General features: G+C 42.7%; 1 protein-coding gene and 1 long non-coding RNA gene across 6 annotated transcripts in view; both read right to left on the bottom strand.

Moving 5' to 3' along the window:
• The window catches only part of LOC127508276 (NACHT, LRR and PYD domains-containing protein 3-like), a 45554-nt gene extending 44473 nt beyond the window's left edge, over positions 1 to 1081 (bottom strand). For 3 of the 5 annotated variants that reach the window (XR_007928764.1, XM_051886021.1, XM_051886020.1), the window contains exon 1: positions 969 to 986. Coding sequence is in view for 4 of the 5 variants with exons in the window: in XM_051886021.1 (XP_051741981.1) it covers positions 969 to 976 (8 nt within the window). In the remaining variant the exon portion in view is untranslated. Of the gene's footprint in view, positions 1 to 968 lie in introns of all 5 variants that reach the window. The other 2 variants (XM_051886018.1, XM_051886017.1) reach the window with 2 other exon arrangements.
• Positions 1 to 12653, bottom strand: part of LOC127508290 (uncharacterized) — a 74298-nt gene that overhangs the window by 48679 nt on the left and 12966 nt on the right. The window lies entirely within an intron of this gene.

Below are 12653 nucleotides of genomic sequence, written 5' to 3'. Positions count from 1 at the left end.
GTTTACATTCAACACACATTTGACATTAGAGAATTTTCAAGAGAATACATTATGATATATACATTGGAAATGAAAGATAAACATGTTTTCCACCATGTCTTAATTACAATTTTAAACTGGTGTGCTGTTAACTGACCTGCCTATATGTAGCCTAGATTATGATTTAATCAGCCACCATGGATTCCAAAAGAAAACCGAAGTGGCGCGAGGAAGAAGCGCTACTGCTTGCTGAATTAGTCGAACAAGTTCAGCCCAACGTTAATCAGCTCTGACAAAGACGATGCCTGCTCGGTCCATAGGATACTGTTTGATTAACTGCTCATCATCAAACATCTCAAAAACACTCTTGCTCCCCTGAAAGATTTGCGCACGTCTCCTCAGTGCCATCATAAGCCCCTACTGGCAACTCCTAACCACTTGAGAGGTCTCTCGAGCTGTCTTAAATAACTGGGAGAGTAAGAGTGATTCTTAGCTTTAAGAAATTTGATAACTTACTTTTATACTTTAAAGTAGGAGTAAATTTCATGAATTCTCAGCACTTAAGACTAAAATGGCACTTTGAGAAGCTTGATAAATACGGGCCCTGATAAATGCCAAAGCTCAGTGCCCTTAATGCACACTAAATCCACACTTATTATCACATATTATCAAAGTCTAACAAATATGGCCTAGGCCTACTTTCATCTCAAAGCATTAGTGTACATAATGTTAGGTTTATGTGTTTATCTACCTAAATATTTCTTATATGGATTAACAAAACAATCATAGCAGGCTGTAACATAATAAATTATACTGTTTAAAATAAAAATCAGTGATTACTATTTTCAACTGTGTACCGCTTCCTGAAGTATCATGAACTTAACAATCAACTCTTGTTTGACCAAACAGTCACATGTTTGAGTTCGACTTGTTTAAAGGCAAATGCTCCTTATTGATATTACAGATTTGAAACGTTTTAACGAACTTACCATAACATATGAAGACATTTCTGTTCCTGAATCTTCTGAAAAGGCGTCCACAGTTTCTACTGCTCTGCTTTCGGTTTCACTGTTATGAGTCAGGTGACTTCCGCTAAAACAAGCTCCGCCCCAACTGGACTGAACGTGATGCTGTGCGATCTACTGCATAATGCACTGGAGGGTCTGAGTGACACTTAAAAATGACATTAAGGAAATATTTGACAATTTATTCATTAAAAAGTAAAAATGTCAATGAATACATATTAGTATAAATGGCAGATAAACTGATGTGAATTAAGGAAATTGTGAATTGATTAGTGGGACACATAATTATGTAAGCTGATTCTTTTACTCAAACATACGGCCCGCGGGCCGAATACGGCCCACATAGGTGTCCAATCCGGCCCGGGAGGATGATTTGAACAATAATAAAAAAGTTATGCATGGTCCACCAGCCATAAATCCAAATGGTTATTAGTTTTATTTTGGCCAATATCAATTCTGGACTTGCAAACAAACTGCTTTGCAATCATTTCCTGTCATTTGTGTGGAAATATTACGAAGTCTGTAAACAGGACGTTAACACAGCCACATGAATACGAACACAAAGAGAAGAACACAGATGGGCCAGCAGAGCAAATACTGTACCAGGCCAAGCTTACTGTTTGTGAAATATAGGAAGAAAAATATAACTATTGAACTGGGTTTTATATGAATGTAACTTAGAAGGAACTGTCTTGAGAAAAGTTTCTATCTCCGCAGCGCTGCTTTGTGTACAGCGATAACCAAGGAAACGCTATATCGAAGCTGTTGCACAAGCGCCACCTACTGACAGAGAGTGAATTTTCATTTTCATTCAGTCCGTCTGCTATTTTTGTTTTGTACAGGTGTCTTATGTAGCATAATTTCACAAAGCTATAAAGTCAGACCATGCTGTTTGGTTCTGTAAATCTTGAAAATATACAATCTAATTTAAATCAAAAACAACAGCTCATGCTCAAAATGTAGTGGTGCCTGTATCAAATTTGCTCCCAAAAAATTGGAATTGGCCATAAAAAAAAAAAAAAAAATCAATAATAAAAAATAGCCAATTAAATAAAATATCATTTCAAAAATCTAATAAATTATTTTTGCAGTAAAAACAAATACAGTTTTCAAAGAGCAGTGTTTTTTTTTGTTTGTTTTGTTTTGTTTTGTTTTGTTTTTCTTGCAAATTAATGTGTAGTTTGTATGGTTAATATTAATGTAACTGTCAGCTCACTAAGGTTTAAAAATAAACGCACATGGTTACATTTTTTCCCATCCGGCCCTCAACCTAAAATTAGTCTATCACAAGTATAACAAACTTGACGATGCACACTTCAGACAGTAGATGGCGAAAATTTACCATATTTTGATTTTCCAACAGTCATAAAAGACCACAAGAAGAAGAAGGCGAAAAAGAAGAGCAATCTTGCACCACATCGGACAGATTATTCCATATCCGACACTGGATTTCATCAATGTTCAGTATGTTTTAAATGTTGTAGGCCCTACATGTAGTGTGTGTTATAAATATGCGAGTTTGAATTCACCCTGATAAGTGAAGTGATGAAGACAGGCATCAAAACAAGAGTAAGTCCATGTGAAAACAACTGAAATCTGTGTGACATATTGAAAAGATGTTTATTAAAGAGGAGAGTGAAGATATGAGTTGTCTCGATAAATGCACAATGAAAAATGAAGATCCTGATGAACATAAGGTTTGTGTCCATTTTTCATTCTTCATTTTTTGGCTGCTTTGAAAAATATATTAACCCTAAATGTGTCAAAAATATTTGCCCATCTAATTTTTGTGTTGTGATTTTTACATAATGTGTTTTTTTCGTCAGATCCTACAGGAATTCCTTACTTTAGGTGTCTTTAATCATTTGAACTGACTGTTTTAATATTTAGTTAGGTATTTAAAAAAACGTGCTGGAGTTTGTGGCTCGTACATGATCCGTACAGTGTGTGTTTACTGTGGTATTCAGTGTATTTAAACCAATATTGCACTGGTAATACACAGATTGTTTCCCATCTGTTATGTTAAATACTGTGATATTTGTTCATGTTCATATTCGTATGTAGCTTGTCACTGAGCCGACATTATACCTTTACAAAAAATCCCCAATGCAGTAACCTGAGGTTAATCCAGTGGTCCTCAACCAGGGCCCCAGTAAGACTTTAGATGTAGTTATATTATAATCATCTTAATTAAAACGTGTAAAAAAAATAATAAATAAAGATGTATGACATAACTTTTATTCTATTTTTTTTATTTTATTTTTTTTTATTATTATTTTATTACAGCAGCTCTTCGCTGTTGTTTCATATTTAAATCCATAAGGTTATTATTTTACTACTTTATAATATAGTATAGTAGTAGTATAATATATATACTACTTAATATTTAGTAATAAGCATTTGATCCTAGAACTTTTATATACACTATATAAACAAAAGAATTGGGACACCAGACTATTACACCAACAGGGACTGTAATGACATCACATTATAAATACACAGACATTAATATGGAGTTGGTCCCCCTTTGGAACTATAACATTTTCCACTCTCCCGGGAAGGATTTCAACAGATTTTTGGAGTGGTTCATGTGGGAATTTTTGCCCATTTATCCAGTAGAGTATTTGTGAGGTCAGAAGGTCAAGGACAAGAAGGTCTGGCTCGTAATCTCTGTTCCAGTTCATCCCAAAGGTGCTGGATGGGGTTGAGGTCAGGGCTCTGTGTGGGCCAGTCAAGTTCTTCCACACCAAACTCATCCAACCATGTCTTTATGGACCTTGCTTTGTGCACAGGGTTTTACACCAAATCTGTGAAAACGGTGACAGTGAGTCATTTTCGCGGATCCATGTGAACAGGGATAGTTTTGATATCATTATCTGTACAAAGAAAAAACTTTTCTGTTTTTAGTACATAGTTTTCGTGTAAACGTACCCTTTGTGTTTGATTTTAATACACTGTGGCAATGGGTCTGATTGAAACACTAATTAAAAGGTGTGTCCCAATACTTTTGTCCATATAGTGTTTGTGTTTGTGTGGGGAAAGTCTGTTGCCACCAGACATGAGATGAACCAGTGCACTACTGTGAAGCTTTCTTTTATACTGTCACCAAAAAAACTGCACTTTCAGAAACTATTCAGTTTCATAAAATATAGGTAACATATACAAGTTATGATTAAAATGAAACTTAAAATAAAGAATATCAATCAACCCACATATGCATTTAAGGGTTAAGGTCACAAAACTTCACTGTTACCATCTGATCACACACACACTAGGTTTAGGGTGTACATTTATGCTGACATTTTACCTAAAAACAAGTCACACATTTTCAGATTAAATAAATACAACAAATTTGAAATGTATCTAATTGATCATAACCTTGAATAAACCTTAAACATCTACCAGATTTGTTGGAATTAATATGAGCAAAACAACTTCTCAAACTTTAACATATAAAAGATCAGGTTGCAGTAGATATTTGAACCTTGTAGCTTCTGCCTTTAAATCAACAGGGTTTCTCTTTCATTTCATATTGGTGTTTCTTATAAATAATTTTCACAGTTTGACATTTTCATTTTAGACCTGATAGAAGTAAAAGAAGAAAGTGAAAAACTGAATGAAGTGGAGGAGAAACATCAGTATCAGATGCCTCATCGATTCATAAGATCTTTCAGAGATTCAAGACTAAAACAAATAAGTCCCGGAAAGAACCTCGGAGAACCTTCACCTGCCCTCAATGTGGAAAAACTTTCACACGTAAAGGAAACCTGTTAATTCCCATAAGGATTCATGATGGAGAGAGTCCTTTCTCATGCTTCCAGTGTGGAAAGGGTTTCACGCAGAAAGGAAGCCTGAAGAGACACATGAGAATCCACACCGGAGAGAGACCCTTCACCTGCCTTCAGTGTGGAATTAGCTTCACAGAAAGAGGAAGCCTGAAGAGACACACGAGGATCCACACCGGAGAGAAGCCCTTCATGTGCCATGAGTGTGGCAAGAGTTTCACACAGACAGTAGGTCTGAAAACCCATCTGTGTCCTCACTCTGGAGGAAGATCACTGAACCGTGATCAGTGTGGTGCAAGTTTCACTTCATCATCAGTCCTGAAAACACACCTGAAGATTCATCCAAATGAGAGCAGCACAGAAGAGCAGCAGAGAAGCACTACTGTAAGATCTCACGTGCGCTTTGAGTGCGGGAAAGCCTTTTCTAAAACCTATGACTTGGAGCGGCACCAAATTATATACATACTATATGGAATAAGACCATGTGACTGACCACATGAGAAGTAAACTTCTATCCACCTTATTTTGCGTCATGAAGTAAGCTATTTTATGAGAATCTGAGAGACTTACAATTCATAGCCTCTGTTTGTTAAAACTGTCTGCACTACCCGTGTGTTTAAAATTATGACAATACATTTAAAAAAAAAATATGGCAATAAATACCAGTTTGCAATATTAAGCAGCATAACAAGCTGTTTTGTACAGTTAAAAATAACTGGAAGCAGATGAGACCACAAGCCAGACACATTCAGATTACAAATGGTGGGTAAAGTTATAATTCTTCAAGGTGGGTAGATTCGTCAATTAATTATTTGCCATTTAAATTGATGGGTTTTATCATGGAGGAGCTGTACAGATTTCCAGATGGTTTAGACTGGCTTATTACTGTACATTATCTGTAGTGATGAATCAGCTGATGGTATAGGAGCTAAAAATATTGAAATTGGACAATGGTTTTTAACAACTTTTAAACTGTGTTTTTTATTGCTGTGAAATGCAACAACTTTTCTAGATACTGTTCTTTTTTGGTTGAGAGGTAATTTCCCGTAATAATAGTACCATGTTATATTAGCAGCATAAGTCTATTATATGACCAGTAATTTAAATGTTATCATCTATTCTATTGAAAGATGATTCATGGAGAACTAAACAGATTTTCTTCCACTGAAATCACTAAGTGACTCTCTATGAGGAGATATTGATTACTGTATATGGTGTTTAAAGGATAAACAAAACAATAACAGGAAAAATTCTTACTGAAATATTGAATCTGTTGTATCTAATAACAAAAGTCGATCTGTAGTGTACAGTGTGCTGAATGTACATGAAATTACCAGAAATAAAATGGAGGGAAACCTTGAATGTTTTAATGACCAAGTTTGCTATAGTTTTAATCAAATAAAGTCAAAGACTGTCAGTCCTCTAACATGGATTACTGAACTTTCTGGATGTAAATGTTCATGATTTGACACAAACCCTGGGTTGTTCATTCTTTAAAGCTCATCTTGGTGCTGCTGTCATAGCAACAGGTTAATAACTGAGATGGACTGGTAAAAAAGCCGGACCTGTGGAACATGGATGGAAAAAGAGGAACGGATGATCAGCTAATGACTTGGACTAGCACTTGAGTACGAGTCTGGTCTTAAGTCAGTCTGAAGACTATGACTAGTCAAGACCAGATCATTCAAGTCCAAATCCAGGCTGAAAATATGGTCATGGATTAAAAAGTGTAAAAGTCACTTGTTTTTATAAGTAACACTGTCCAGCTGTAATGATGGGTCGACAGAATGTGGATCCATTTGCAGCTGTTTATTAAGAGAACTTACAGAGCAGACAGGGCAAAGGCAGAGGCATAAACTGGGACAGGCAATGGTCGAGGCAGGCGGCAGACAAACAGAGTCAGTGTACAGGCAAGGATCAGGGCAGGCAGCAAACAATCACAGTCCAGGAAACAGGCAAAGATCAGGGCAGGCAGCAAAGGGTCACAGAGAATAAACAGTCCAAACGATAACAGGTAACAGTCCACGGGAAAACGCTCAGAAATGATCACCAAGGCAAATCAAGACTTCGCGATGTGTGAGTGTGTGTCTTAAATAGTGTGAGTGTGATGCGGTGCAGGTGTGTGTGCAATCAGTCCCAGGAATGAGGGCCCAGGGGAAACGTAGTCCGAATGAGAACTGATCAGTATTCCGGGGATGGCTCCCTCCGGTGGTCCGGAGGAAGGGCCGAGGGAGCCACATTCGTGACAGAGCCCCCCCCCCCTGTGAGCGGCTCCAGACGCGAGGAAGCAGACGCCGGGGTCTACCACGTGGTCGAGGGGCCGGTCTCTCCGGGTGCGTCCGATGAAATTCCTCTGTGAGTGAGGGGTCCAGGATATCATCCGCATTGACCCAGGATCGCTCCTCCGGGCCGTACCCCTCCCAGTCGACTAAGTATTGTAGTCTCCTACCCCGGCGCCTGGAATCGAGCAGCTCTCGTACTTGATAGGCTTCCTCGCCTTCAATCATCAAGGGTGGGGGGGAGCGGACCTCGGCTTCCTCTGGCTCCCCTCTCGGACCCCCGGCGGGTTTCAACAGCGAAACATGAAAAGTGGGAGAGACACGGTAATTAACAGGCAAATCTAAACGAAATGATACTGGAGTTATTTGTTTGATAATTTGAAAGGGCCCTACAAACCTGGGACTGAGTTTTCTGCATGGAAGCCTTAGCCGGAGGTCTCTAGTGGACAGCCAAACCCATTGTCCCACGGCGTACTGGGGATTGGGACGTCGGTGACGATTGGAATGCATCTCCTGCCTTCTTACGGCGCGTTGTAAGTGCTGATGAGCTTGGTCCCAGGTTTCCTCGCTTCTTTGCATCCATTCAGTGACAGATGGTAGATTGGATGGTTCCCCAGACCAAGGAAATAATGGAGGCTGGAAGCCCACGACGCATTGAAAGGGCGTGACACCAGTGGCAGGTTTTTGTAGGGAGTTTTGGGCATACTCCGCCCAGAGCAGATAACGACTCCAGTCCGTCTGGTTGCGTTGGCAGTAGGTGCGTAGGAAACGTGTTAATTCCTGGTTCATGCGCTCTGTTTGGCCATTGGACTCTGGATGGTACCCTGAAGTGAGGCTGACATTGATATTGAGGTTTTTGAAGAAGGAGGACCAGACTCGAGATGTGAACTGTGGGCCTCTGTCTGACACAATGTCCTCGGGTAGTCCATAGAATCGGAACACATAATTGCAGAGAAGCTCGGCCGTTTCGAATGCTGTGGGGAGCTTGGCCAGTGGTATGAGTCTGCAGGCTTTTGAGAAACGGTCGATGACGGTGAGAATGGTGGTGTGGCCCTGGGATTCTGGGAGATCAGTGACGAAATCAATGGCGATATGAGACCAGGGACGTTGGGGAATGGGTAGCGGTTGCAACAAACCGGCTGGCGCTTGATGTGATGCTTTGGTGGTCTGACAGAGTGAGCAGTTAGAGATGAAGCGGGAGGTGTCGGATAGCATAGAGTCCCACCAGAACCGGTTTTGTAGCAGGTGGAAGGTGGCTGTGACCCCTGGGTGACCTGAGCTTGGGAAGTCGTGCACGTGATGAAGTAGCCTATTTCGGAGCTGTGCTGGGACGTAGGTGCGATCAGGTGGGCATGTTGGAGGAGGAGCGGTCTGTTCGTTAGCATGTGTGATCTCTGTGATAATGTCCCATTGAACTGGAGCAAGCAGTAAAGTGTCAGGGATTATATTCTCTGCGTTCTCTGTCCGTTCCACCTCCTCATGCTGCCGTGACAGCGCGTCTGCCTTGGTGTTCTTAGAGCCTGGTCTATAAGTTACCGAGAACTGGAAGCGTGTGAAGAACAAGGCCCATCTAGCTTGCCGTGGATTTAGACGCTTGGCGGAACGCAGGTATTCCAGGTTTTTATGGTCTGTGAGAATGGTGAACGGATGTTTTGCTCCCTCCAGCCAGTGACGCCACTCCTCCAGTGCTGCCTTCATAGCCAGTAATTCCCGATTGCCCACATCGTAATTACGTTCAGCCGCCGACATTTTTCTAGAATAAAAGGCACACGGGTACATCTTCTCTGGGTTACCTTGGCGCTGAGAAAGGACGGCCCCTATGCCCGTGCTGGAGGCGTCCACTTCTACAATGAAAGGGAGTTCAGGGTCTGGGTGACGGAGAATGGGTGCTGAAGTGAAACGCTCCTTTAGCTCCTGGAAAGCCTGTACTGCTTCAGAGGACCAGGTGAGACGTGAGGACTGCCGCTTGGTCATGGACGTTAACGGGGCTGCAACGCCGCTGAAGTTCCGTATGAATCGCCTGTAGAAGTTGGCAAACCCCAAGAACCGTTGTAACTCCTTCAGTGTGCGAGGTTGTGGCCAATCCAGTACCGCCCTCGCCTTACTGTCATCCATGGCCACGCCCTCACGGCTGATAACGTAACCTAGAAAGGTTGTGGAGGTTTGGTGAAATTCGCATTTCTCAGCTTTTGCATATAGTCTGTGTTGTATCAGTCTTTGAAGTACTGCCCGTACGTGCTGAACATGTTCCTCAAAAGAGTTGGAATAGATGAGGATGTCATCTATGTAGACTATGACCCAGCGATTGAGCATGTCACGGAAGACGTCGTTAATGAAGGACTGGAAAACAGAGGGACTGTTGGACAGCCCGAACGGCATGACGAGGGTCTCGTAGTGACCAGTGGCTGTGGAAAAGGCTGTCTTCCATTCGTCCCCCTCTCTGATGCGGATTAAGTTGTATGCACAACGGAGGTCCAGCTTGGTGAAGTATGCGGCTTGTCTGAGTTGTTCAAGGGCTGGAGGAACCAAAGGCAAGGGGTACCGGAACTTGACGGTGATGTCATTTAATCCATGGTAATCAATACAGGGCCTTAACCCGCCGTCTTTTTTCTTCACGAAGAAGAACCCTGATGCTGCTGGTGATGTGGACGGGCGGATAAACCCTTTGGCTAGTTCCTCCTCAATGTAGGTTTTCATTGCTGCCGACTCGGGTTGTGACAGGGGGAAGATCCTGCCCTTGGGAGGCGTGGTACCAGGCAGCAGGTCGATGGCACAGTCACCGGGACGATGAGGAGGTAGCTCAGTGGATTTGTTTTTACTGAATGCCACAGCCAGATCAGCGTATACTTCGGGTATGTTAAGTTTTCCGGTGTCAGAATCGTGGAGTGAAGCAGTTTGAACTGGCAGAGGGGTGATTTGTTTCAAGCAACCTTTATGGCAGTTAGCGTCCCATTGCATAATCTGGCCGTCTTTCCAGGAAACGTGAGGGTTATGGGTTCTGAGCCACGGTAGACCAAGGATCACTGAGTTGTTGGGTGAGTGAATAACATAGAAGCGGATTTGTTCATGGTGAAGAGCTCCTACTTGCAAAGCGAGCTCGGCGGTGATATGGACTACTCTGCCTCCACCGATGGGCTTCCCATCTAGCGCCTCCACTGTTAACAGGGAATTACAGTCTGTTAGAGGGATGTTATGATCTTTGATGAATGAATCTGACATGAAATTCCCAGCGGCTCCAGAATCTAGTAGGGCGTGAGTGGATAGATTTTTGCCACTAACGGTAATTTGAATTGGGATTTTGAAGCAGTTGGAAGAGTAGTTAGAGTGATGTGGAGAACTCACCGCTTTGGGATTGGAAGACTGAGGTCGTACGGGGCAATTGGTCTTGACATGGCCAGCCTGGCCGCAGTAGAGACACAGGTGTCGTTGTCGTCTCCTTTCTCTCTCTTCGGGAAGTAGTGGGGTATAGCCAAGTTGCATGGGTTCCAGAGCGGGACTGGCTGAGGAGGATTGCCGGACGGGGTGTCGGGTTCGTAGCAGGTTGTCAATGTGAATGGCAAGTTCAATGAAAGCGTTGAGCGAACTTCCCTCATCCCGGCATGCGAGTTCGGCCTGCAGTTCCAGTGTTAGGCCCCTTCGGAACAACAGCTTTAGAGTGTCCTCAACCCAGTTCGTTTGAGCGGCCAGAGTACGAAATATCAGCGCGTACTCGGCTGCTGTTTGTTTACCTTGGCTGAGAGAAAGTAACTGATCGCCAGCGCTTCTGCCTCCTTCGGGATGTTCAAAGACTTCTTTAAAGTTTCGCAAGAAATCTTGAAAAGTGGAAAACACGGGGTTGTCATCCCTCCACACCGCGGTGGCCCAATCCAGTGCTTTGCCGGTGAGCAAGGAACACACAAACGATATCCGACTGGATTCGGTGGGGTACAGAGACGGTTGCTGGTTGATGAACAGGGAACATTGGAGAAGGAACCCCTTACATCTGGCTGGAGTGCCGTCGAACTTTTCTGGGAGCGCTAGGCGAGGATTGACTGCAGGAGAGGCCGCGAAGCCTGGATTGGCGGGAGCAGCGGGCGGCGGCGTGGCGGTTTCGGCAGGACTGAATCGGAGGCCTTGAAGCGTCTTCACCAGCTCTTCAGTAAGGGAAGTTAAGCGGTTGAGTTGATGTTGATGCACCGCAAGCTGGTTGGCCTGGGCAGTTAATTCAGATTAAATCTGCATGAGGGCTGCTGGATCACTGTGTGGCGAAGTCTTCTGTAATGATGGGTCGACAGAATGTGGATCCATTTGCAGCTGTTTATTAAGAGAACTTACAGAGCAGACAGGGCAAAGGCAGAGGCATAAACTGGGACAGGCAATGGTCGAGGCAGGCGGCAGACAAACAGAGTCAGTGTACAGGCAAGGATCAGGGCAGGCAGCAAACAGTCCAGGAAACAGGCAAAGATCAGGGCAGGCAGCAAAGGGTCACAGAGAATAAACAGTCCAAACGATAACAGGTAACAGTCCACGGGAAAATGCTCAGAAATGATCACCAAGGAAAATCAAGACTTTGCGATGTGTGAGTGTGTGTGTGTGTCTTAAATAGTGTGAGTGTGATGCGGTGCAGGTGTGTGTGCAATCAGTCCCAGGAATGAGGGCCCATGGGAAACGTAGTCCGAATGAGAACTGATCAGTATTCCGGTGATGGCTCCCTCCGGTGGTCCGGAGGAAGGGCCGAGGGAGCCACATTCGTGACACCAGCAGCGACACTCACAGGTAAAGTTACAGCGGGAGGCTCGCCTCCCTTGATCCTATTGAGTTAAAACAGAAACCCTAAAGTGTGCGGTGGGTTTGGTAATTGAGAATGAATGGAGGAAAGTCACGTGAGAGGAGGCAATGCCTCCATCGCGCTGAGTGAATATGATCGGTTTTGATATGATTGGTAAGTGCGATAAATCCCACCTCTTGTTTTCGTGCGCGTTTTAGTCAAATCGAAGACAATAATGCTGTTAATGGAAGACTAGTTAAAAAGTAAGTAAACAACTGTCACTTAGATATCACCGCTTTATGTCACATCAAATCAAACTTGAAATGGCCTGAAAACATGATGACTCCGGGGTTTTTAGTGAGCAATCAACTTGATGAAATTAAAGGTACATCTTCGTGTCTGTGTCTGACCAGTACATACAAGGTTGATGACTGACTGCTGTAAATAAGATTTTATTTTTGATTTATAAGAATTATTAAAAAGAAAAGCTGAACATTAGTTCATAAATTATATATGTATGCCTCCTCATTTTAAAACACCACCGCACACCACTGAAGAGTACATCTTTATATGTAATTTTTATAATTCTTTACTGACGTGCTCTTTCCAGGCAGGTCTTGACTGCATTACATGTCCATATCACTTCAAATGATTTCAGTTATTTCAAAGGTCCATGCAGCAAAAGAGCCAAAACCCACAATGACAACGACCAAGCAAATAAATATAGTAAACAATAGAAACAACAAATTATTTACATGCTTTTTCTTTTGTCACAAAATTATGTTTTGTCACGTACGGAAAGCACATACTCTCTCTCCCAGGGCCCATTTCAGAAAAG

This window comes from Ctenopharyngodon idella, chromosome 3, assembly GCF_019924925.1.
Source record: "Ctenopharyngodon idella isolate HZGC_01 chromosome 3, HZGC01, whole genome shotgun sequence".
Taxonomy (NCBI): Eukaryota; Metazoa; Chordata; class Actinopteri; order Cypriniformes; family Xenocyprididae; genus Ctenopharyngodon; species Ctenopharyngodon idella.
This window is presented reverse-complemented; position numbering and strand designations above follow the sequence as displayed.